The following is a 27,051-nucleotide window of genomic DNA, read 5'->3' on the forward strand; positions in this document are numbered from 1 at the left end:
TATAAAGTACATGGATTTCTACTGGGAGCTGTTGTCTCACCTTTTCACACAGAAGGCAATTACCTGCGCAAATTACATCTGCTAACTTTTGTGATTGATAGTTTATCTTCCTTCATGACCCTTTTCAATTTTTCTAAACCTAAAGTCATAACTTGACTCAGACTTAGAGAAGGGTGAGTTTCAGTGTGCTTAAGATGCTTTCATGGCTGTTTCCTTCCTTCACTTACCAATAACTTTGACTGTGATATCAGCCTTATCTTCTCCCACTGGATTCTTAACTATAACTCTGTATACTCCCTCATCTTCCTTTTCTGCCCCTTCAATAATGAACACACAGTGGTCTTCATGCATCTCCACACGAACTCTGCCTTCAGATTCAAACAGAAGCTGTGGGCAGTGAAAGTAACAGATAAAGTCATTGTAAGTTGTGTCAGGGCAGCCTGATGAGCCTGTAGGTAAGCTGGAGAAAATCTTCAAATCATTGAATAAAATTAAAATTACTGAAAAGCAATAAAGCTTTTAAAGTTCTATTTATACATAGAAGAAAGGAAGTTTAGACTAAATATCTCACATAAATAACATTGGGAAAATTGGTTCTGAAAGTCTGCACATTGTTAAGATTAATTGCTAGTTACTCATACCCCTCAGGTTATGTTTCAAAGAAGTTACTTCCACAAATTCCTACTTGGGATATCTGCTATTACCAGTGTAAAGAGTTTCATGGATAACAGTTAGGTACTGTGCAAATTTGAGAAGGCTTTCAAATTGTTGAGCAAATATTCCTGATCAACAGTACCTCCATTTGGCACCAGATAACATGGATTTGAACAACTGCTCTCTAAAAGCTTTACCATGTTTCTTGTTAATGTCCTTAGGGTGATTTCTGTCACTCAAGAGTGTCATATATAACATATAATATGACACCAAGAGTGTCATATACCCCATACAAGAGGGGTAACTTTCTACTTTGAGCTGAGGTCTAAACATAGTGGTCGCAACTTTGCTGTACATTTATAACATGCTCTTTTCTTCATGTGTCCATGTATCTTTAGACTTGGAACAGGAACCATTAGAAAGTGTATGTGCCTGAATAGTGCCTCCAGGAACCAAAACCTGAGAAAAATTTATTGTTACATAGTAAATGCAAATTTTTCTTTTTTACTATATCAAAATAAGTTAATCATGACAAAAAGGAAACTCGTTGGAAAATTCTATGGATCCTCTTTCACTTCTGTACATACATAGTCCACCTTCTTTACCCATTGTCATCTTTCCCTGTGCCCTGTAAGATTTCTGTCCTTTTTTTTTCTCTAGTTATTATTGAAGTTTACAGGTTAGTGGGTAAGAAAGAAAAGGAAAAAACATTTATAAATATATTAAAAAGAATTTTCAAAATACTGCTTTGATTCTTTGTAATCCAGCCACCATGTGATGGTGATTAGAAAGAGATTTCCTCAATCAGCATTTTAGTCAAAAATTGCTTCCCAGATCTCTTGTGGGCATTCCAAATGTTTAGTACTTGCCATTGTGAAGCAGGATGTTGGGCCTGATGTTCTCTTTGCTTCCCCAGTTTAATATCTACTGAACTTAATTTTATTTCCTTCTGAATATTACCTTTTATCTGGAAAACACTAAGCATATTTGTATCTCTGAATGGATAATGAAGAACTTACCTTACCATCAGTATTTAAGTCACTGCCATTTTCTGAGGGAGTCATGGAATCCTCATTGCTTCGAATAAGGTCGGTTTTCTAGATAAGCAAAGAAACCAGAGAAAGTCAGCTAAGCTTTCTGAGCACAGCAGTAAAGCCGTTTCTGCAAGACAGAGGAGAATCCATATGTTTGTTACAGGGGTTGAAGATGGAACTGTGAGAAAAGTGAAGAGCAAAGTGAAGGCAGCAAGCAGACCTGGGAAGGAAATCAACTTATACAGAAGTCAAAAGTAGAAATGGAAATAGATGTATCAGACTTCAGTGAATTAAGGGAAGAATAAATAAGCAAAACCAAATTTGGAGCTTAACAAAGATGCACGACTTTGCTGCTATAGAACTGTAACTGATTATAAATCTGTTTGTGTCTTGTGGTACTGGTTACTCATCTTGTAACTACAAAAAAACCTGATTACTTCTTTCTAAGTCAGATGTAGATGTTGAGACCTCATGCCTTAAAAATACCACGGCATAGGTGTTGTCTGATACCCAGTCATCATTTCATCAAAGAAACTTGTGTATGAGAAAGTCAATTTTTCTTGGTTCCTAAAATAGAGACAAATGGCTCTTATATTTCCATACTAACACTGAATTGCAGAAAAAATACCTAAGTCTTACTAGGAAGATTAATATAATTGGCAATATTATTTTGCCTGTATCTACACATATGGAAAGTGTAATGATGCTGTAGAATATTATGCAAAGTATTTCTGTGTTTTGTGCTAGTTACAGCTTAAGAGCCCACAGATGGTGAGGGGTGGGGATGTTCTGAGACAGCCAGAAAAGAAGCCCACTTAACGTTTTGTGTCTAGCGTCTAAGTTCTCTCTTTGATGTTTTGTAATTGGTTTGATAAGGCAAATAGCAAGTGTCCTTAATTTTCATCATACCAAATACAGTTTTATCCCAGTGGTCTACTAAGAAGACGTTTTCTTCACAGACTGTAGAATTCCGGAGCAAGATTAAAAAAAAAGCTGCCAACTCTGGAACATGTCCATCCTATCAGGTGAAGGTGGTGGGAATGGCTTGTCATTTACTTCTTTTTCTCTGAGGTAGAAAGAGACTAAACACATAACCTGTTTGCATGGACATATATCAACTCACACATACTAAGACCTTCTTTTGGAATAGAAAATGAGGCAACAGTTTAGGAAAAGAACAGTTCAGGGTGACTCTCACAAAACCAGCAAAATCCCAAACAGCTGCATTGCAGGTATTTAAAGGGAAGATGAAAATGTAACTAAGAATTGCAAATCAGAGTAACATTTAAGAAAGAAAATGGATTTCCTGTTATGACCTCCTTGCCTCAGCCATTGTGTCGGGTTCCACACTACCTTGTTTACTTTCTGCCAGATGACAGTGGGTGTTGGATCTCCTGATATGGGAACATCCAATCGCAATTTGTTCCCAGCCACCACAATAATAGTGTCAGGGGATTGGCCCAGGCAGTCAAGGTGGATTTTAGGAGGTTCTGTAGCAAAGGCAAAGAAAAGAAGTTTTAAATTTTAGTTTGAGTGCTCTGTATGAAGAAATAAAATAGTGAATATTCATAAATTAAATTAAAAATGAAAAAGAACACTGCTTCCCTTGCTACTGAAAACTTATTTAATGTAAATAACAGCTTCTGTTCTTACCTTCTCTTGGTACAAAATCTATCTTGACCTCTGGGAAAGAAAGAGGAGAGAGAAAGGAGAAATAGATCAGAAAACAGAATTTACACAGAATCTGCTCTCACAATGTAATTCTAAAACTTTTCATCATTAAAACCTCATAAGACATATACAGATTAATGCAATAAACTCAAAAACAGGCTCAGTAAAACAATGATGATGATGACACAAATTAACAGGGAAATGAAATGTGCCTATATTGAGGTATCAGGAAGGAGACTGCATACTCTTTCCTGCTATAACCATGATTAATGCCATCTTTTTATACCTCTGGAATTTCAATTGCATATCCTAAGATAACTTACCCAAAAACTGAAGCTTGGCAGAAAGGTTGTAAGCAAATCCCTGAGGGATGAAGGAATAATCAGCCTCATCATCTGGTGTTACGTCCTCAATAGTTAGTTTATGGATTCTGGAAACATGAACAAATATATTGCATTCCTTTACCTCTCCACGAGAAATAAGGTTATCATCTCAAGAGACAAGGTGCAGTCTTGTTAACAGACGTTGCTACTTCTTGTCCCCTTGTCCTAACATCAAATCAGCAATCACCAGGACTTCTCTATTTTCAGTATTCAAGCAAATCCATGCAGCATGTTTTCTTGTCAAGGTATGTAGTCTAGTGTGAACAGAAGAAGCTGTTTCTCTGCTTTAGTTCAGTCCTTTACAAGGGCAGCTGTAATACTGCCGAATAGTTTCATTTGAGCAGATTGTGGCTACGATAAATTCTTGAAAAGCAAGCTAAAAATCAGTGCTCCACCCCTGTATATTGTAAATTCAAAACAAAATATAGAAGGGAGTACCAAGGAAGACTACCTAGCATGCAATGCTTATGTATCTTTTCAAGCTTGCTTTCCATTTCCAGTAGTAATCAGACTGCTAAAAAACTTGAGCACAGGATTGCACATCTGTGTGTTAATATGAACACTAGTTTTTCTGAAGAGGTTTATACATATGTGCTATCTTTATCTGTCTGAATACTACTGCTAATTTTAAAGTTATCGACAATGTGTTTTCTGCATTGTTTGAATACCAAGAAAACATGAAATCCTAATAAAAATGAGACTGAATTCTGCTGCTGTACCACTGATGCCATACATGCAAAATATACTAACAAGGAAGACTGCATGCATACAAAAGCAATCTGTGAATATATATTGATTGCATATGTGAAAGTTTCAAACTTTTTCCTTTTAGCTGGACTCAAGACAGGGTCTTGTTTTATATTCCTATGCCCTGAGATGCTGGTTTCTGTAGAATGTAATGCAATACCCAAGCATATAACTGCTTTCTGAAACAAGACTAACCTGCCAATGTGGGAGATCTTTATCCTTTCATTTGGAACCACTTCCTTTCCGTTTTTTAGCCAGATTCCTTTCACATTTTCATCAGAAACTTCACACTTGAAGACTGCCTGGTCACGTGCCTTCACTGTCAGGTCCGCAATGCTCTGATAAACTTCCAGCTTTTTCTCTGATATTAGGAGAATAATAGATACGCACATTAGCAAATCCCAATAGCGCTGTATGTAAATGCTTGGTGTGGTTTTACTTAGTAGAAAAAGCTAAGGCTGAGCAACCTGTGCGTGGAAGAGTGATATATGAAGGGAAAGCCACAGCATGCAGTTCTTAAACAGCGCTGATAGATAAGCACCTGTGATTATCAGGGTATCTGTTACATCCTTGATGCCCTTTATCATCAAACCTTATGGCCCTTATTAAGTGTTCTTTTTCCTTGGCATAGGGATTATGCTACCCCTATGCACTATCCTGGAGAAGGTTACCTTAGCTGTTTTAATTTTGTACCTACCTTGTACAATTAGTTCAGCAACTGATACCCCACCATTGGTCTTCACTGTGTAGTGTCCACTATCTTCTTTGGTTGACTCATTAATAATTAGATACTGCTTTTTGCCATCTTTCTTGAATCGATATTTGAACGTTTCTTCTCGTGTCAGCTCAACTCCATCCTTTTCCCTGCAATGCCACAAATAGTACTGAGTTATTTTTCAATGGCTGGAAGAGAGTAAGAGCCAGCTCAATATTACTAGAGATTGGAAGACACACGGTAAATTAAATCTTTGTAACATTTCAAGTTAGCAAAATGTTACTGGAACCAGAAATGCTACTAGCTTGACCATTAATTTACACTAGGTATTTGACTTCTGGTTCAAGAGAGTTTACTCACAGGATTTACTTAATTATTAGTATTTATGCATAGATTTATTTATTATAGATAATTATGAAAGTATATTAAATGCTGTAGAAGATACAGGGATGAAGACACTTCAACAGCAGGGAATTTGCTATTTTATAAATTGCCATAATGTAAATGGGACTTGCTGGGAAATGACTTTGAAGTCTTAATTTTCCTGATGTAAATTATAATAGTTATAAATCCATGGTTTGTGGGCATCAGTAAATTAAGAAAATTTTAGCTTGAATTGAAGCAAAGATATATTTTGGATTTTGTAGCCCTTTACATTGAAGGATGTCCCAGTTAATTTAAGACATTACTAAATTAAGCTTCACCATCCAGCCTGGGAGGAAATTTAATTATTGTCATTTCCAATTGTCACAAAGGGAAATGAGCAGAGAGGATTCATGCTGCTCAGTCAAGGTCACACAAAAATACTCAAGATTTCCTGTTGTTAATCCTAAACAACATGAACAGGCTGCAAGAAAATAACTGCTGGTTTCTTCAGCATATTCCTTTTGTAGTATTTTATAGTTTTCATTATTATTTGGATAGATTTATATGATATTACTTGAATACTGCTGCAGTTTGCAAATGAAAATGTTTTTCTCTTTGCTACTTACTCGCATGGTAAAAAAAAAACAAAACACAAAAAACCCCAGAAACAATGTTATGCTTTCAATAGAATAGGACTTTTCTATCTTGTGTAATTTCCCTTATTCATTACCAATGACTATTTAGCCTAAGAAATATGCCTACAGGATAGCAAATTGAAATGTTATTTAAGGACTCCTTAAAATAATAGAGCTCTAATTTCTAGGTAGATATATGCAAGAAAACCTTTTGCCTCAGTTATTTTGCTGAAGTAAATCACAAGGTCTAAACTTTAAGCAGAGAGAGGAATCATCTGACTTGAAACTTAGATGTATCTGCTGCAACTGCATTTCAAGATACCTATAGGTTACTCCTTCCTAACTGTACTTTACAGCACAGGTTTTTGGATCTTATCTTTGGTTTTGGAAAAACAGTGTTTTCTCCCTTCCAGATCACAGCACAATGTAAAGAAGGGAGGAAACAGAAGATGCCTTTACCAGCCATGTGAAACAGAACGCTTAGTGTTATGTCAGGATAGTGTTTCCTCTGATTGCTGAGTGGCAAGAGTCTGAGACCACATGCAAGATGTTCTCCTAAGGCTGATAGTCTCATTCATGCAGATTAGTTCTGGAACAAGTGCTACGAAGCAATGAGTAAACCTTTGCTGAACTTCTGAGAACAGACTGTGATCTACAAGTTCAGCATGCTGCTCTGGCAAAACCGGGCAGTTGCGCTGTGGTTAGTGGTCCAAAGCTGAACTTCTTCATTTCTTTTTTTAGTGAGGAATTTTGACATATGGCTCATGAAGAATATCTCAATGTTCAGCCATTCTTAACAAAGAGATTTCTTTAAATGTTGTCTAAATAATGAAAGTAGGCTATTTACAATGGCTAGTGTCTTAAGTCCCTGGGAATGGAATAGTACGTGTAACTTGTGTTTATTTTACTGACTACCACATTGCTGATGCTGTGTGTGAGTAGAGTGTTTGCAGAAAGTTGTACTGACAAATAGTGGAGTGATAAAACCGTAAACCTCAAAAAACCTCCAACTCCCAGATATCATTTAGCTTAAAATAATACTTGAGTGAAAAGTGAAAACCCTCATATAAGGTTATATTAGTGGCCTTCCTTTGGTGACTGGAGCAATGAGGTGGAAGAATCAGTTGATATCAAAGTGTAACTGGAAGACTCTGCTCTTGTGAGACCTCACCTGGAGTATTGTGTGCAGTTCTGGTGTCCTCAACATAAAAAGGACATGGAACTGTTGGAACAAGTCCAGAGGAGGCCACGAGGATGATCAGGGGACTGGAGCACCTCCCGTATGAAGACAGGCTGAGGAAGTTGGGGCTGTTCAGCCTGGAGAAGAGAAGGCTGCGTGGAGACCTCATAGCAGCCCTCCAGTATCTGAAGGGGGCCTATAGGGATGCTGGAGATGGACTCTTCATTAGGGACTGCAGTGATAGGACAAGGGGTAACGGGTTAAAACTTAAACAGGGCAAGTTTAGTTGGATATAAGAAGGAAATTCTTTCTTGTTAGGGTGGTGAGGCACTGGAATGGGTTGCCCAGGGAGGTTGTGAATGCTCCATCCTTGGCAGTGTTCAAGGCCAGGTTGGACGAGGCCTTGGGTGACATGATTTAGCGTAAGGTGTCCCTGCCCATGGCAGGGGTTTGGAACTGGATGATCTTAAGGTGCTTTGCAACCCTAATTATTCTATGATTCTATGATTTTATAGAACCATAAACTGTTGGTTTAAGGACCACAGTAGGTCATCTGGTCCAGCGTCAGACTTGAAGCACAGCTAGTGCAATAATAGGTAGGTTAGCCATAGTTTAGTCTATACCAAGAACATCTGCAAGACCAAATATCTGTTCTCAACTTTGCCACTCAGTGACTGGAAATGCTTTCCTATTTCCCGTTTAGATTCCAAGGACAAACTGGCTAATGCCTTCTGAGATAAGGCTGATGTAGGTACTATGGGATAATGGGGATGCAGAGATTTATTGTTGCTGTTACATTACTAGAGTTTGTTTTCTTTTGGGACTGATCAGATGATACATCCAGCATTCAGAGATGGGAAAAATCACGTCAAAACTTCTTCAAGGATTATTTCCAAAAGCACCTGAATTTTAAAAATAGCTATTCCATAGTAATGCATAATAATAATGTGAGACCTTTCCAGGTGATCAAAAGAACATTGTTTGCTGATTACTGTGAAGAGACCCACATAATGAGTTCTCCAAGTCCTAGTCTGATGGCCATGCCTAAGAGGTTGTGAGCATTGTCTTGTGCTAGTCACATAATTGCTTTTGTTCATGTGCTTGTGATTTCATATCCCAGGTTTAAAGGGTGCTATAACAGGTGCCCTGAGTTAATGTCTGTTACTTGGCTTAAACTATTGAGCATTTCCCTGATGAGCCAAAACTGAAACTCTTTCTCCATACTGTGTTTCATGTTTTCCTTGGAGATTGTCCTCCATTGTCCAAAATACTCCCTTTGTTGCAAGAGCATTGACTGTCTCACGTAATGAATCCAGTAAAATACAGCGTAAATGTCTAAGTGCTCAGTTTTCTGTTGCTACCATTTGAAGAGTTTCTCTGGCCACTTGCTGCATTTCAGGCTGAGACAGCTGCTGGTTTGGCCTTGTCGCACCAAATGCCCAGCCCACAGATAGCAGCCCTGTATGATGTATGGGAGTTGTTCAAAGGCAAAGGATCAAAGTGTGGCAGCTGCACTGTGCTCTGAGAGGAACAGATCTGATTGTCCCCATCTCTTGTAACCAGGCATCTTTAAGCAGTTCCTGAACAATAGCGTGTGTGTGCCTGTGCATGTGGCTTTAATGGTGTAATGCATATGCTGTACTAGCTCTTGAGCTCTATTTAAATTTTCAGTTCCTTCCTTTGGGAGAGCAGATGAGTGTTTGGCACTTTCCAGGAATGTAATGGGCATTGTGGGAACAGTTGATAACCACGTGCCTGAAGCTGTTAACAAGCACAAGAAAATTTCATCTGGTAGAGAATGAAGTGAGAACAGTGTGAGTAAGACCTGGTATGTGAGCACTGCCTGCTGTGTCTGCCCAAGCAACATGAACCCAGCTTCCGCTTGGCTGGAATGTCCAATAAAATGGACTCTATGGTCTAAATGTTTGTCATCTTAATCCTACTTGCTGCATATGCATAATGATTGCTTTTACAGGATCACTGAAACAGTTATGTTAAAATAAGTCAATGACCTTCTTTCTGTGTCTCAAGCGACACTTTTTTTACCTAAGAAAAAGTGCTTTTTAAGAGAACCAAGCACCACACCTCACTGTGGTTGAGAAGACTGGAAGATCCCATAATGTTCAGCAGACTCATCACAATACAGATCTGATTAGTCTGGCCAATAGTTAGACATTACTGTCAAGTGTTTAGAGCAGCTTAAAACCAACAGCTCGGCAGCACCTTGTAAACACTGCACAAGAAATTCTAGACACCCTATAAAATATCTATACCTTTTATTTTATTTTTGGCCTCTCATTTCCTCCTCAATGTTTGACATATAGGAGGAGGATCACTCTTTTTCTGAAAGCAGTTATATAGAATGCCTTCTTCCTTTCTGTTCACAACTCTAGTACACAAACACTGGTCCTAGAATGTCCAATGGAGTGAGATGGTTTCATGTTGTCTGGGTTTTTTTTCCCCTTTTCTATTCTCTTACCATTTCACAGTAGCTCCTTCTTCAGACACTTCACATTCAAACTCCACCCTCTCTCCAACCATCACCATTTGGTCCTCTAGTGGGTGAGTGATCAGGATTGGAGGTTCTGAAAATGAAGATACTTTTATTAAAACAGTATTCTAGAAGACTGAAAACCAGAGGTAGATTTCAGCACTCTGTACTGTACAGGAAGAGCCCCATGGTGATGCTCTCTGTGCTGAAAATTCAGATTTACTGTGCCAGATCACATTATCAATATTACCAAATGACCTTTTGGGTTTTGCTTCATGAGGCAGAATACAAACACAGAATTAATCAAGTTTCATATATAGTCTAAAATTCTAAACCAGAAGCATTAGTTTCTTGTACTACTTCAGCTGCCCATATAGTTTATATTGAGTGGAATCAAATTTTAAAGTAACTTTCTAGCCCTATTGTTCAGGAGAAGTAAATCACTTCCCAAATGAGAATTAATGGTAATCATCACTGTGCTGTTTTTCTGTGCTTTCTTAGTTGCATCTATAGGAATAATTTTCCTTCATTCAACTGTAAGAAAAATATATACTTCAAGAAATGTCAGAATTTGTTCATTTATGAGAATTTCCTTTTCTATGAGATTAACCGATCTGAGAGTAGAGAAGGTGACAGTAATTTAAAGTTCATTGCTCACCTTTTACAAACAATTCCGTGAAGCTCTTCTCGTCCCCTACTACACATTCATATGCTGCATCATCAGCCAGAGAGCAGTGGTTTATGGTCAGTATTCTCTTATTCCCAACAGATTCAAAAATATATCTGAAAAGAGAATCTGAACATAATTATCAGAGTCTAACTCCTTTCAACCCAGACACTGTCTTCCCCTGCCTGGCAGAGGAAAAGATTCCTTCTTTTTCTGGCATCTGTGGCAAGGTTTAAGACTCAAGCCTTATATCCCTGTCCTGATGCAGTGGACAGCAGTAGTGCTTGAAAAACTATAGCATAGGAAATTATGGAGAAATCTTCATACAAGTGTGAGAAGTACAAACTCCTGTGAATGGTGCCACATGCTTTTCTAACATCTAGCAATACAACAAACCTGGCGACCGCTAAAAATGCTTTGTCATGGCTTCAGCACAAAATCACTGGAAACTGGGTTGACAAACAAGCTGCACTGAAGTATAACCCATATCATGAGAAAGTAATTGTGAACCCTGGATATGCACATGAAGATCAGAATATAATCTGAGGACTTACTTGCTATGTAGGTAGATGGAAGCATCCAGTTTTATGTGTAGATATACAGAGCAGAGGGAGAAAAAAAGAAAAAGCAGTGAGACAAGCAAACAGTCCCTAAGACAAAGCATAATGTAGATTCTTTCTCAGCTCCCATTTCTCCCCCCTACAATCCTTTACTTTCCAAGAAAAGCTGGTTTTCCCACTTTGTCCAAGATGTAGCTCCTTCTCTTGGGGATTTCCCATGTTTCTGGTTTACCTGCCGCTCACTTGGATCTCCTGTCCATTCTTCAGCCATTTCACATCAGCATCTGGATTGGCAACTTCGACCATTAATTTGATCTTTTGCCCTTTATCCACCTGGTAAGCTGGATCCAGTTTCTTGAGGAATGCTATGACAAAGAATGATTAAAAAACTATATATCTTATTCATTCTTATACTTAACATTTATTTTTTGCATTCTCTATCAGGGAAGTAATTCTCTATTCCCTTTCCTATGATTTAGCATCATCTTAAACCTTCCCTGCTTTCTGCATACCTGTTTGCATTTTTACCATTCCTGTCTGTTGATCCTTTTGTTCTATTTTCTGTTTTCCTTAATATAGGATGAAAAGTACGTGATATAAACTAAAATACACACAGTAGAATAGTCTGTATCAGATGTGAATATGTACTCCAACACATCCTACACAAAGTTACAGCTTTGTCTACCCATGTAGGAAAATGATACTGATCTTCTCACTGGTGAATGGCAGTTTGCCTTCTCTGTTTCATATTTTTAAAACAAATTAGTTAAAATTAGGCAATTAATACTTCACAAGTCTAGAAAAGGCTCAAGAATTCCAAATATATCATCCCAATGGAAATTAAATTCTTTAAGTGGACCACTGATACCTGACATACTGACGAGTTTTAGGGGTGGGGGTTTTGTTGCTTTCTGTTCAGGGAAAAATAAGGTGTAGGGCAGAAGAAACTAGTTAAAATGAACAGGTTCAGGACATCCAGAGTTTCAGAGGAAGGTAGCTCAGAGCTTTGGAGATCACTTTAATCTTTAGGAGTCAGCATTTCATATGTAAAACTGTGTAACAATTGGAATAGGAAAATCCTATTCCTTGTGCTTTTCTCATGGCTGCTATTAGCTGATGTTAATATTTGAAGAAGGTAAGAACATACTTATTTGGAATAAATACAGCTTGCCAACCTGTACTTTTTTTCTCTTCCTTCTTTATGCGTTTGAGGCGTTTCAGCATCCCACGCAAATCTGTGATCCCATACTGAAAAGCAATTTTCTCATATTCAGAAGGAGGAGCTTTCCTCAGGATTTCCCAGACATCAACATCAGATTGGGATTCAGATTTTCCTTCACCTCTGCAGAAAGGGATTAGAGGATCTGAATGCCGCTATTGAGAGGATTTAAAAACACCTATAGGCTTGGTGAGCTATGTATTGGCTTGATGAAGCCATTTCTTCCTTAAAAATGTAGTAGTCTAACTTTTCCTATATTGTTACCCAAAATGATGAAATAAAACTAGTTTTACTGCTATTTATATATAGCGATTAAAATCCAATTACTGACCTGAACAGTTTACTTTCTATTGGCCAAGGCAAATATTAACTTCCCTTTAATGACGGGTAATGGAAACACGTGGAGATTTGTTTTCCTGGTGTGGTCATATACAAAACATGTGTCAAAGCAAGGAACTGAACTGACATCCTGAGAACGCCTTAGAAACAAGGCAGTTGGTTTATGTTAATAAGAGACAAATCCTTTTCTACTCAGGGCCTTTTTTCTGTTCACTAAAATGAATTTGAGGTTATTAAAATACTTATCTATTGTAAATATAGTTGCTGTCTGTGGAAACTATAAAACATGAAGACACATAGATTGGTGAGTAATGGCTAACAAGACAATATTTACAATGGACTACTTATAGTTTAACCAAAGAACTTGCAATTATGGAAGAATTAATGTTTGGTTTAGCAAAGCAAAATGAAAATTTGGTTGCCTGGCTTTGGGAAGGCATTTTTTTCTGTCATGGTATTTTTAATGTATAAGGTCATAAATAGAAAAAGAAGTTGCTGTAACCTTACCGATTTACTGTGCGCAAGAAGCTGCTGTACTCCAGAATGACACAGAGAATCGTTTGGAAACACATACAGCATCCCGATGGGCAAGAAAGAAGACATCATGTGTTAATACAAAAAAGCCATGAATGTCATGTTCATCTTTAGCAGAACATGCTTGTGCCTCAGTAACAGGGAGATGAAGGAGCTCATGCAAAAGCTCTGAAAAAGGCTTAAGAAAAAGGCTGTCCCCTGTTGAAACCAAACTCACTCCCACACTTCGTATAGTTCCACCATGCAATTTATAAGTGTTAGCACGTCTGGTTATTCCAGACGTTATCCCAGAATTATGGCTAACCACATTACAGGGAACACATGGGTCATCATGGAGTTGTTGCCTGTCATAGTTTCCATTTTGGTAAATAGAGAAAGGATAAAAGATGTAATTTAAAAATTTCTTTAGGAAAAGGAACTTCCTGTGGCTGTTGTTTTCTGGTATCCCCAGGACCAAGCAGATTTCAGTGAAGCAGAACCCACCCTTATAAGCCATATTCAGTTGTAAACCCAATAAGAAGACAAGTAGGTAATGCAGAGAAAAATGGAGGATTATTGGGCATATTTCCATTTTATTTTTTCCCCCAAAATTTTCTAGAAAGATAACAGTCCCATTGGTCTGAAAAATCATGACTATAGTCAGTCTAGACAGAAGAGATAACCAAGCACTTCTGGTGCTCGTTTTATTGTCAGGCCAAAAAGGCTTGCTAATAATGTGAGCACAATGTTTATTAAAGTACTGCAGCCCAGACCTGGGATTTCCAGAGCATCTGTAGCTCTTGAAGAGGAAAGGAAGCAAGAGATGAGGATTTCAACTTAGAGAGTTTGAGCTGAAATATGGCATGTGATATCTTATATCTTCGGAGGGGTTTATCACTCACTAAGCCTTCAGTAGCGCTCATTGGATTGATAGGTGTATCTGAGGTTTGGACTTCTTGGGGTAAGTACAGCCTACTGGGTATTTGTTTTGTCACAATAGTGAGTCAACATCACCCACAAATTTAATCAGGGTTCCTCTTCTCTATATATCATTTACTCTGGGGCTGCTATAGATGATTTTTAGTTTTGTTTAGCATAAGGCAGGACAATTGAACTGATTTGCCAAATAGACCAAGATATGTTTTTAACATGAGCCGTTTTGGGACAAGTTCTCCTGATCATATCAATGAACAACTTTTAAATATTTCTAAACACATGTAAATTGAAATAGATATCCAAGTACATCTATCTAGGAGTATATAATATTTCTAATGTGCTGAGTTCTTTGTACTAGTGCAATTAATGTTCTGTGGCACAAACTATCTCAAAAGGAAACATAAATTCATAGGAAATAAGAAAAACTTAACAGTCAGTGTATGAATTCTGGTGGTGTCTCTGTCTATCTGCCTGCTTCTATCCTCATCTCTATTCACCCCTTTGCCTGAAAATTTGCAGGTAGGATTATTCATAGAGTTTTCAAAAATATTTTTTTGTGAGTTTTGTTTAAATACATCATGAGAAAAATCTCCCAATTTGGATGCCATTCCACAATCCAGTGCATACCACTATTGAGAAGTCTTCTGTAATTTTAGCTTTAGCTTTTCCATTACTCACTGTCATCCCACCTTTCTATCTGGCCATACTGTTTGGGTGTATGCAAGCTGAAACACAAGAAATTTGGTCCTAAGCATGAGTATATTACCTTCCTTGGAAATACTAATATTTTTTAATTACAGGGAAAGGTTTGTAAGCTGCATGTAAAGTTGTACTAAAAGTTAAAGGTTGTAATTTGTATAGTGTTTGAGTTGTGAAAAACCAAGGAAAAAATGGCTTTCTCTGCTTCTGAGCAAAGGTTTCTCCACCCCAATACTCCTTTTCACCATTTTGTATTTGTTCAAGCTTTCTCTTTGTTCCCATAAAGACACAGAGTTTGCACATTTAGGCTGTACTCTTCCAGCAGGAACTAAGCAGTATATGAAAAGTAATAGACCTAGACTCTTGAATTTTCTCCCACCCTTACGTTACTCTCCTTGATGTTGGGATCCTTATTCAGAGTGATCACCTCATAGGTTAACTATGCACTTGGGGGCATTAAGATGCAGCTCAGTGAACCTGCTGTAAATGGAATATGCAGCTGATATGTTTTAAACATATGTGGAGGGGTTAAAAATAGTTTTGTACATCCCAGAGATGGTTCCTTCCTATCCCATTACTGTCAACTGATTGGACCCTGTCAGCTGTCACCTCCTTCAAGGTCTCTGCTCACTATCCATTTAATAGTTCTGTGACAGCTGTTCCCTTCCTCTTCCCAATGACCTCTCCTTGGCCCATGACATCTGTATGTCAACACTAGTTAATTAAATTACAATGATAGGAGATACAATATTAAATGAAGCTCTTTTTATTCTAGTGGGAATGTTCATTACCTCTGGATTGAGCGGCACTTGTACATTAGGTGTGACATAGCAGAAGTGCCAGAAGAATACTCTTCGATTCTATTTGAATCTGTATAGCTCTTGAGAGTTCCTCAGCATGAGGTCCCCTTTTCTATTCTATTTTAACAAACTATTCTATTTTTAGTTGCATTCCATTATGAGGGTTTTTTTGCCTATCAGTTCTCATTAACAAAGGAGTGGTCTTCAAGCTGTGGTGTGCAAAGCCTGAAGGATCCACAAATTAGTTCTAAAGTGGCTGTGAAAAACACCTGGAGCAGTGAATCATCAGCATGCTTAAATTCACTAAACAGATTCATAAGTCAAGAAAGGTCAAAACCAGCGGTAGAACGCAGTGACATTTAGAAGCTTCTTCTAATGAATTGAATTTCTAGTCTAACAAATAATGAATAGTTAAATTCACAAACTGAACATTTCTAGAAATACTAGAAATTTTTACTCCTTTAAGAGTCCAACCACTGCTCAAAACTAATCATGAAAGCAGAAAGGGAATGCACTAGGAGAAGGTCTCATAGCAGGGTTTCCCTGCTTTAGACTTACAATAAAATTCAAATGCAGGTTTTGTTTCAGACTTCCCTGGGGCTCATGGTGAAACAAGAAACTTGGATATCAGTGTCAGCTATAGAAAGTTTGATAAGTGCACTTTCTGTCTTGTCTGGTTTGAGAATTCTGGTTGTAGTGTTACTGCAAAGCCAGAATTCCCTTCTAGCTGGATATGTTACATACTGCATAATACAGGGCTTTGTACATCTATGTCATGTTGTAGTCCCACTGAAATTTGTGTGAGTTAACTTGACTGAAACATCAGGCTATTGAGTTATTGCCTTTTGTAACCAAGCTACTCCAAATGTATACATGATCCTGTACTCTTTGTGGAGATAAACCCCTTTTTATAAACAGTAATGCTAATAGCTGAGCAAAAACTGGACACAGATACCCAACAACATTCACCCAAGCAGTTGATTGTGAAAACTTAAATGGTATAAGTTACAGTTGCAAAACAGGAGGCTAGTGGCAAGCGTTTATAGAAACTTCAGGAGCTAGAAAGACAGTGAGTGGCCACGGGTAGTGAAGAGAGCCAGGTTTGGAGTAATGGGATGATAATGAGCAATGGAAACTTCACTTGGGATGGATTGAAATGGTTTGTAATGGAGACGCCTGTACATTTATGAAGTAAGTGACTTTGGTAATACCTTCATTAACATGTTTAAGGAAGGATGGAACAAAACTTCAGCACATGTTTGATAGGCACCAGCAGGTATATTATGCAAATGATTTTTCTGATTCTAATTTCTATGACTATAGGAATTTAAAGCAGCAGGCTATTGAGAAAATCTGGGAATTCAAGGGCAATTGAAAACTGCTTATAAAAGAAAGTGATGGTGAAAATGAAAGGACATTCAGAGAAGCACATTGATTTGTATTCAGTAGTCTGCCCTTAACTTCTATTAACTGTTTAAAAGCATCTGTCTCAGGAATTGCTAATCATTTTCTTACATGCTATCTAAATTTTATCATGCTCTACACCTAAGAAAGATGAAGATGCATGCATTATTTCAGACAAATATATATTCATATATTCAGCCTGACCCATGCGTTTGTGATAAAATAAAATAGAAATCTTACTCTCTGTTGGCAACAGAAGAATCCAAAATATCCAGGTTAAGATGGTGGGAAAAAGAGAAAAACAGAAGTAGGCAGGTTATGAAAACAGATATTACAATGAAGGATGAGAATGAGAGAGGAAATTCCACCAAAAAATGTCAGTAAAAGCAAGAAATAAAAAATAGAGTTGGAAGAATATTGATATAAAAATATTTATATAATATTTATGCAACATAGAATATATTTGCATATATGTAATAAAAAGCTATAGAAAATATAGTTTTGTAATGTAATACTAACAGATATCTAATAAAATGGCTTGTCTTCCCAGCTCTCTGATGAAAAGTATTGTGGAAATTTAGGACAGAAAAAATCTTCTTATAATATATATATATATATTCCTATTATAATGTATATAGCTGCCTATATATAATAAACACCTGTCTATAATTAATTCTTATAGACAGGTATTGTAAATTGTTGTTGCATTTCGGGGCTTTTTGTAATGAAAAGCTCTGGTGGAAGCATGTAATTGTCTTAGTCCCAGCCTTTTCTATCTTGGGAAAAATCAGTCTTATAAACCAAGCAGAAATGCATCAAATGCTGAGTATTTGGGGAATTTGCCATAAGTTTCTGTCATTCTTTTTCCAGTTAGAGCTGCTTCAGGAAAACTTCAGGGATTCTGAATTTATGAAAATTTCACTTAATCTAGATTTTGTGTTTCAGAGTTCAACAGAAACTGGTTGTTTTAATTCTTTAAGTTCATGGATTTTTACTCACCTCTTTTTCAGTAGGGCGCTAAAATTAAACTCTCCATCTTCATGACCCTCCGTGCTGTATAGTAACAGAAAGCCACAATTAGTTTCAAAAGGAGGTGGGAATACCTTGTGAGACTGCAGCATGATGTAGGTGATATATTTTTGTAGGGTACTAGTAGATGGATTTAGAATGACTCAGAACATGAACTGACATGGGAGGTGACAATTAGGCTCTTTGTCTGTGTTGGTCTTCATATAGGCTTAGGAAATATATTTAATGAATTTGTATTTTTTCTGTGCTGATTATGGATAAAGTTGTACATAGTATTAGCTTGGTGGTCATATTGATCTGGAACGTGTTTACCATAAAGATGTTTCAGAAGCTTTTCTTTGGACTCATTAGTGCTTTTGGAAAGCTGTCATATCAGAAATGTGAATATTATTTACAGTGTGGGCAGTATTTAACCAACCGTTCTCTGGGACTTCTTCCAATCTCAAATAATGTGGGGATTTTTCTAGTATTATCCCAGCTGTAATTGTTTCCTAAGGATCTTTGTGATTTCAGAATTTATTGCACAGAAAAGTGTCACATCATTGATGCTTGGGAGAGTTAAAGGACGAATTCTGTGATCTGACTTTGATTCTGAGTTGAGGTTCAGTATGCAGTTACCCAGCAAGCAACATGACAAGCAATGGTGTGATGAGTTGGTTTGTGGGAACAAGAAGCAACAAGCAGGAGTTTTTTGATGTGTAATTTTGTCTGTTACATATGGTGAACTCAGATGGAATGCACAATGTTTTTTTTGGTGTTCCAAATCAAATGCCTTTTAGCTGTGCTTCTGAGCATTTGAAGTATAAATCTACTCTAAAAACTTAGAGTAAGGTCACTAAAATCACTTTTTTTTTGTGGGGTTTAATTGCTAAAAAATCACTTCAGGGATTTCATATAAAAGTGCTGGGAGTTACACTGAATTTCATGACTATTGATTATTCAATTTAGGGGAAAAAAAGGTCTTTTCTGTATTCAGACAAAGTTCAGAAAGTCAAAATGGATTTTCTTTGTCTCTGTCTCCCATCATCAGTATTCAGCTGCTCCTTGGCATTTCTGTTGTCTTGAGTATGAGAATCTGCTGATGCTGTCTTACAGCATACATATTTGTCCAGCAGCAACAACGTACATTTAATTATTGTTTTATACACAGAAATGATTCTTTTTAGTTGTGCTGGTGGTGATGGTAGCCCATGCTGTTGTCTATACCAATATATAATGCTAGGTGCTTCAGAGAAAATCTTTCTGTAGAAGTGTAAACCAGAATGTCACGAAAATTCAATATTGGAGGAACAAATATTTCAAAACATAATAGCCTCAACAGGAAAATTATGGGCATTTTAACAGTATTGTTATTAAGTGGAAGAGAAACAAATGCCAAACTTCTTGTGCTGCTTGACAATGCAATGTTAGTGAGAAAAGTAACGATCTTGAATGAGCATAATTTTGAATATGTTGTGAGAAGAGATCTTTTTATTAAGAAAAAAGCCATCTTTACTTCTGTTATTACTCTCAAAGTACTCTCAATTACTCTTTACTACTGCAAAGGATCATTTTCTGGGTATGATGCTCAAATGGAAAAGTGTATTTTGGCCACTTTGTTCCCTACTTTTAGAAGATTTTTGGTGTTTGCAGGCATAAAACGTACATGAGAATCATTAGTATAATACCAGTTTTTGAAGGGGATTCTTCTGATCAAGTACTCAGGAAATCAGAATCTACAGCTGGGAGAATAACTAGTCACCTATTGCTTCCCAGGTGGTAGTTATATTAGATTTTCAGGAAAGCCTAGCAATCAATATTTAGGTTTTCTGAAGAATAAGGCCCTAATAATTCCTTTAACATGCACAGAGTTAAGTCTAATCTCAGAGTTCCTATTTTTGTTATGGTAGAAGACACTGGGATCAAAAAGGATAGGCTGGGAAATTAAATGATACTTGGGTAAAAAGTGTGCTAGGAAACAATAGATTTTCATCACATTTCTGTGAGCAGCGGCAGTCTCCGTCAGGATGTGGTCAGTAGAGAGGAAAACATGTAAAACATCAGGGGCAGACATGCATGTAATTTGAAGTTACTTTTTCTTGTAACAGTGGTGAGAAGATGCCACTTTTCAAACACATGCATTTTCTGTAGATGAATCTGCCTCTCTTGGGACTATCAAACTACTCTTTTCATTATTTATACTCACGTTACTAGTTATTTGTATGGATTTGACTTAGAAAGACTACACACCATAAACAATTATTTATTTGGAATTTAAGCTGCTGTTTTGTTTTCCTTTTTTTCCGCTTATTTTATTTCTTTTCCTAAGCAGAGAGAGACAGTTCATTGTTAGACTGGAATTTGTCTGCTGACACCGACAGTGGCTACCTGAGGAAGGCTGAAGTCATCCGTCTCCCCCCTCCTGCTAGGCTCCTGAGTGAGGGTATCAAAGAGAAAGCTTCAGATTTAAACAGGTCACTTCAAAATCTGGCTCCATTCTTACAGCAGAAACTGAAAATCTGAACAGCCTGAAGCTGCTCACACTGCACTCCCTCTGAACTGATTCTAAATGCTGTGCTACCAAGAAGAGAAACTTGAAGCCTTATTTCACTGCAGTGAAATAACTCAATGCAGCTATGCACCGATTGTCCTCTGTTTAATAGGCATCACAGCAAGGCTTGTCAGCCTCCTGTAGATGGATTTGACTGTAGATAAATTCTGTGAGTCTTTTTTTAGCTCTTTGCAATATAATGTTAAAAATGAAAACAAAACTAAACTAAAAATTCATTAAAAAATAGAACTCCTAGGGAAAAACTTAAGAAGTTGCCATAGATGATTTGTGTCCTGTGTTAGAGAAATAGTTTTCTGTTGGAATATTCTTGGTCTAGTAATTTTGCAAAGATACATAAAAACAAAATGAGAAACTGAATCACACAAAGGGAGAAGAAATACTCAACAGTGAAAAAAACACGTGGTTATTGTCTGAATAAGAACCCAACCAGTTGTGCCTTTTTTTTTTTTTGCTAATAGAAGGCAACATTATTCCATTAAGTCATTTATCAATCCAGACAGTATGATAGATGTGGGAGAACAACCTTTTCAGCACCAGTTCCATACCTTGCAATCTTTAATATCTAAGACCTGCATGTATCTGAATTTTTACACAGACATAGTATCGTTGACTTAATTAAATTAATATAATTATAGAACATGAAAACAAACACATTCAAAAGGCTTATATTAATATTATCAGTGATATGCTGCTCACAGACCTCCCATCAAACCTCACTTCTGTTTAGCAAATGTTTGTATTAAGGTCTATGTAGTTCCTCAAGCCGGACCACATCAAGACTATGCACCACACAGAATCTTTTCTTCTCTATTGGTCTACATCTGAAGTGATCTTTACAGGTCTGAAAAATAAAGTGCTAAAGTTCTTGGTAGGATTCTACACACTATCAACTGAATAATTGAAGACAAGTATGATTGTTATGCTAATACAAAGTCTAAACTCTATTAGATGATTTCTAGAAGTTCTGTAATATTTTAATAGTAGAAATATCTTCTTAGTAGACATCCCTATCTTTGTGCTTTTAATTAGCTTTGCCTAGGAAAGTAATGAATGCTACATGGAAGTATAATCTGATCTACATGAGTTTCCACTGTACACACTCACGTGCGTCGGAAGGCAGTGCGAATATCCAAGTCTCCAGGTATCGGTGCTTCTGATGTGACAAAAAGTGATGAATAAGAATGGGAAAGTCAAAATAATGCAGAAATACAGTGCTATTTCTAAAGCTTTCCCTTTGCAGATCTGTTTTTTATTTTCTAAAGGTCTTATGTTGTAAACTGTGATCAACTACATATTGAAAGATTGAAGCATCATCTTCAAACAGTAATTAGCTTTCAAAATCCAGTGTTCCGTGTGTAGCTTAGCTCATGTTGCATGCTTTATAATAACCTGCAACATGATGAACTGTCTTATCTCTTCTTTGTCAGTTCTCCTGCTGGTAAATATTAGTTTCAATACTGGCTTCACAGGGTATTAAAACACTAATGAGAAAACCACTGCGTATCAACTGAATATTATTACTAATAATAAATTATAATCCATACTCTGAAAGCAAAAATAGATCCCTGGAAATATTTAGAGATGTACAGAAACTCCAGCAAGGATGTTGGACAGGGAGAACTTTAGTGCCCTGTTCTAAGCTTCTCTTGATATTAATAGGTGTCCTGCAACTACTGGGAGAAAAACTGTTCTCAGTCACAGCTCCTAAATCATGATTCCTACAGCCAACTGTTGAAAAACTGAATGCTGCCAATTGATCCAAACATTCAGCTCTTTCAGGTGGTCCATGTTTGTACTGTTTTATGTAAAGTCTTCCACACCAGGGGGAAATCACTGTTAAAATGTCCTTCCCTTTCAATTGCTGATAAGCTTTTCAGTCGAGCAATTGTGAAGGTGGCACCATGTATTATGTAAAATAAGTCATTTAATCTTAAAACAATTTTACATCTCAGGGTGCTTCTGCAGGACTTGAATTTATTGCGAAGAAAGGAATTAGTAATTGCGTCACATGTTTAAATCTTTCATTTTCCTCTTTTTTTTTTCCAAGTATCCATTTTTAGTACTGAACTTTTGCCAAAATAGAATGGTGCTCTCTATTATTCTAATGGAATTAAATATCAGAAGAGAATGGATCTGAGACTGGAATAAAGCCAGAGAAAAGTTGAGCTGATTTGCATCTTTCTGTTTGCTTTCTTTAAAAGCATCATGGTTCTGGCTTGAGTGACATCAGTGTTACTTCTAATGCTCTGTATCGCTGCCAACCCATCCCAGTTCTCATCTGTGGGCTTCTGTAAGCGTACGTGTAGCTCTTCAGGTCTATGTTGTCTAGTAGCTATGATGTACCAGAAAGAATTGTTGGTGGGCATACACAAAGGAAAAAATGAAAGGAAGGAACAAGGTGGCAGGAATTCATCTTACCATTGACTGTCAGGTTGAAATTAGAACTATCAAACTTGTCCTTGGTAGACACCTCACATCTGTACCCTCCTGCAAAAGTCATGTTTGCTTCTATGATTTCCAATTCAAAGGTGTACACCTGGAACAGGCACCAATGATAGAATTAATGAGCTCACAAATGAAATGGTGAAATAGAGAGAGAATACAGCATATTAAGTCACGGAGAGAAACAGATAAAAGGTGAAATATGCTTCTGTGTCCTTTCAGAATTAAGAACTTCTTGAGTGTGTAAATCATTATTATCATATAAATTACAAATACCCCCTCAGTTTAGTAGGGATAGTTAAAGAGTATTATCAGTACAGGTCTTTCAGCGGATACAATGCTGTATTAGCAAACTATGCTTGTGTACTGGTGTGTGCAGTCATATTGTAAACAGGAATAGAGCTTTCATTAAACAAATACAGCCTCCACCGTCTATACCGTACGCTTGAAAACTCAGCAAAAGGAGTGGCTAATGTAAGCAAGTCTGTTCCATTCCATCCAGGAGAGGGTAGTAGTGTTTCATATACCACACAGGATGAGAAGTCATGGTACAGACTCTCTCGTATTCCTGTTTGTGTATCTTTGAACACATTTGTGGCAAAAATGGATCTTACTCAGCTATTTAAAGTAGTCTAGACAATGCAGGAAAACAATAAATTCCAACACTAGTAGCTAAGTGCTTGCTCTGTTAAAACCAAGATAGTCCATACTTAAATATCTGTCTGATATATAGTTTTCTCTTAAATATAACAAGTATATACTACTTGAGAGGAAGATGAAGGGAATCCTGCAGTAGGTAGTGCAAAACTTGCTCCCTGTGTCCTCCATCCATTTTCTCATTTCACCATCGATAAGGTATGCAAAAGTCTGTATGTAGTGCTTGTCTCTTGTCTGCATAGTCAAAACATAGGCTTCTGTGCGTAAATATAGCATTGTGTACACCTTTGGGTACCTTAATATCAAACCATTCCTACATTTGCTTATATTTTCACCAGATTAGGATCTAGAAGACTGAGAACCTTACTCTGCCAGCTGTACCTTGTTATTTCGATCATAGCTGTCATGTAGCTGGAGATGTTTCCCCACTTTGCTTCCCAGGTCCACCCACTTTCCTTTGAACCATTTCACTGATGGTTTCTTCAGCAGGCTCTCACCTGCCACTTTGGCAGTGAATGTGATGTTTCCACCTTGTAAGGGAAGTGGGTGAAAATAAGATTACGAATAGTGTTTAATTTATCTGTTATATCACTGCTGCCATCCTGTACGTGGAAAGCTAAATAGTCAAGCAACAGGTACAATTTACACACACCACTTGACTCACATTTTTTACTCACCAACAGTAACTTCTCCATCCTGGGGTCGTGTGACAAAGAGCCCAATAGGGTCCAGAGGCTCTTCTGGTTGAGTCCCAGTAGGTGCAACTGAAATAAACATCAGAATTACAAGTTGGACCTTTCTGCATCAGCTTCTGTTTCAGCCTACGTAGTGAATTTCTTGACTTCAAAATATCTCAGTATGTTTCCTCTGTCTTTGAGATTCCTTATTCTTTATTGTCTGTCATTCATCACTAGTGGTCTGCTTTCAGCTACTCTCTCTTCCTCACTGACCCTAAGGATTCCCTATTTCTGCTCTTCCCTTCTGTTAACGAACCAGACTTGGTAGCAGCATTAGTTCTCTATTACCTTCTGTGTTCTGGCTGCTTTCTACTGGTGGCACAGGTGGCTCTGAGGCAGCTGGGGCTGGAGCAGCTTCAACAGGAGCAACTGTCTCACTCTTCTCTGGAAATGAATGTAAGCCAAGATTAAAGAAAATCGTGACTCTACTTCCTTTCTGAAGAAATCTTGTACAAAAGCAGCTTTAAATATGTGTTAGGAAATGCAGAGAAATTAGCTGTGTCTTTCTAGAAGTGAGAGGATGTGCTGGAAGCAGAAGAGGCCTACTGAAGCTGGATGAGGGTCTTCCTTTTGCTGAGCTTGGAAAGAACTGATGCCTGGATTTTTACATTCTATGGTCTTGATGCATAGAAATTCTGCTGATCAGTAACACTATTATTTGATGTTAACTTCAGTGGTCTAGATAGAAAAAGTAATGTAAAATGATGGAATTATTCTTTTTGTAAACAATTTGCTTCTTCATGAGATTTTGTTTTACTGCTGTTGGAATGCAATGTTCCAAATGCTGCTGCTGTGTGCAGAGTGGGGAAAAGCTCCGGACACTCCTAGTAATTAATATGGAGAAAGTACTTTATAAATTCATCTGTCGTTTCTTCCCCTGGCTCATGGAAGTTTCTGGCCTCTCAATTAAATCATGACCTCCCAGACAAATTCAGACAAATGCATTTGGCACAATGGAGAACATAGAAATGTATGAAAAGGGAGTAGGAGTGAGCAACTGGGGCCATGGAGGGAGGTAGAATTTCTTGAAACAGATCAGTTGCAGCAAGATTATTTTTTTCCATAGGTAGTGGAGCCACTTCCAAAGGGCCTCACCTACCTCTGAAGTCCCACATGCACTTTCCCAGCTATTTACAATGTGTTTTTCCCCAGGGATTTCAGGTCCTGTTGTGCCATGTGATGACTGATTTGAGTGGCACCTCTGTCACAAAGGGAAGTGGCTGTGTCTGGACAGGTTAGGGGACAATTTCCATTTTTCCAGTTATTTTTGTGTGTGAAAATAATAATGGAAGATCCAGTAACTCTTTAACAATATAATCTTAGTAATGTCTGAAAAACAAGACAGTATCAGTGAACATGTGAACATGAGCCAACCACACTCTCAGAAAATGTGTGCCTTTTACCTAAACTGTATTTGTGTCTTGAAAGAAAGGAATGTGATTTTAAATTGGTATTATTTCAATACTTACGTGTCAAATTATCCCACTTTTATTGTTAGAAGGTATCCCATTGGATCTTGGGCAAATAAATTTCAACTTGATTTTTTCTGCAGAGAACTAAACATTATTTTAACAAATGTAATGTAGATGCTCCCATAGCTGGGGTGTGCAGCTGTTTAGAAAAGGCTTATTTTGAGGTATCAACATATAGCGTATATAAGAAACTTATCTCTCCTTTGGTATCTTACTATCTCCATCATGGATGTGTGCTTGTCAGAGGTGTATTGTTTATAGGTGAGGATTACACTTCCAAATTCAGTAATTCCATTATTTGTGGGCTGTTTGCCATTAGCAGGATCTACCTGGAACTTACCTGCAGGGCAATGAGGAACATATAACTAGTATAATATGTACCCATTTATTTTTAGGATGAGACAGTCAGTAAGATGATACTTTTATAAGTTCTGGCAGCTGTTAAATTGTCCTAATCCATATTAGGATTTAGCCTGTCATGCAGTATCTTTTCATCTGGAACAAGGTGTCTTATCTCCTGTTAAATATTCACCAATATCTTTTCAGTAAGGCTTGTCACCAGAATAAGGATGGAAACTTACAATACCAGAAGTGGTAAACGGGGACCACTTTGGAGGGGCAAAAAAGGAATTGAGAAGGTCAAAATATTGCAAAAAATGAATGATTTTTCTATCCTCAGCATCTTCAGACATTTTTTATGAGGAAATTCCAGGGAAATTGGCTCTTTATAGTTTTTTCCCAGGAAAAGTCTGGGGAAGCTTTTCAATTTCCCCTCGAACTGCTCCTTTAACGCATAAATAGCAATTGTAGGGGATATACAAATAATACAAAACTTACTCTTTGCATTCAAGTCCCTCTTGAAATACATGTTTTTATTAGCAGGTGATTTTGAGACAGTTTTGTGGAATGTATAAGCTCCTAAAACATTGCAGCATAACTTGTAATAATACAATTTTTGTATTTAAATAAATTAAAAGAAAAAAAATAAAAAATGCCAGGCCTAAGGTGTAAGCATCTTAGTTTAGGGCAGGTTAGGTTAGAGTAGCTTTGCTTTAGTTTTCAGTGGTTAAGTTGAAAAGCTTGACAGAATTCTAGACATACATTGAGATTTCCTCAGTGGTCTCCACTGTGTGGACTTCCGATATCTGGA

At 37.3% G+C, this 27,051-nt stretch overlaps 1 protein-coding gene across 1 annotated transcript in view; it reads right to left on the bottom strand.

Moving 5' to 3' along the window:
* The window catches only part of MYBPC3 (myosin binding protein C3), a 59,871-nt gene that overhangs the window by 23,686 nt on the left and 9,134 nt on the right, over positions 1 to 27,051 (bottom strand). Inside the window, exons 3-23 of the mRNA XM_062635979.1 lie at positions 24,718 to 24,813; positions 24,370 to 24,456; positions 24,074 to 24,222; positions 23,012 to 23,129; positions 21,698 to 21,746; positions 20,410 to 20,454; positions 18,013 to 18,066; positions 17,254 to 17,256; positions 13,169 to 13,192; positions 12,279 to 12,445; positions 11,336 to 11,468; positions 11,098 to 11,100; positions 10,535 to 10,659; positions 9,865 to 9,970; positions 5,187 to 5,353; positions 4,685 to 4,850; positions 3,683 to 3,789; positions 3,342 to 3,371; positions 3,042 to 3,178; positions 1,674 to 1,751; positions 228 to 387 (exon numbers count right to left, since the gene is read on the bottom strand). Of these exons, the coding sequence (XP_062491963.1) occupies positions 228 to 387; positions 1,674 to 1,751; positions 3,042 to 3,178; positions 3,342 to 3,371; positions 3,683 to 3,789; positions 4,685 to 4,850; positions 5,187 to 5,353; positions 9,865 to 9,970; positions 10,535 to 10,659; positions 11,098 to 11,100; positions 11,336 to 11,468; positions 12,279 to 12,445; positions 13,169 to 13,192; positions 17,254 to 17,256; positions 18,013 to 18,066; positions 20,410 to 20,454; positions 21,698 to 21,746; positions 23,012 to 23,129; positions 24,074 to 24,222; positions 24,370 to 24,456; positions 24,718 to 24,813 (2,004 nt within the window). The remainder of the gene's footprint in view (positions 1 to 227; positions 388 to 1,673; positions 1,752 to 3,041; positions 3,179 to 3,341; positions 3,372 to 3,682; positions 3,790 to 4,684; positions 4,851 to 5,186; positions 5,354 to 9,864; positions 9,971 to 10,534; positions 10,660 to 11,097; positions 11,101 to 11,335; positions 11,469 to 12,278; positions 12,446 to 13,168; positions 13,193 to 17,253; positions 17,257 to 18,012; positions 18,067 to 20,409; positions 20,455 to 21,697; positions 21,747 to 23,011; positions 23,130 to 24,073; positions 24,223 to 24,369; positions 24,457 to 24,717; positions 24,814 to 27,051) is intronic.

The sequence above is a fragment of the Pezoporus occidentalis genome, unplaced genomic scaffold, assembly GCF_034315485.1.
Source record: "Pezoporus occidentalis ecotype Australia unplaced genomic scaffold, CSIRO_AGI_Poc_V1 ctg46, whole genome shotgun sequence".
In the NCBI taxonomy this organism is placed as follows: Eukaryota; Metazoa; Chordata; class Aves; order Psittaciformes; family Psittacidae; genus Pezoporus; species Pezoporus occidentalis.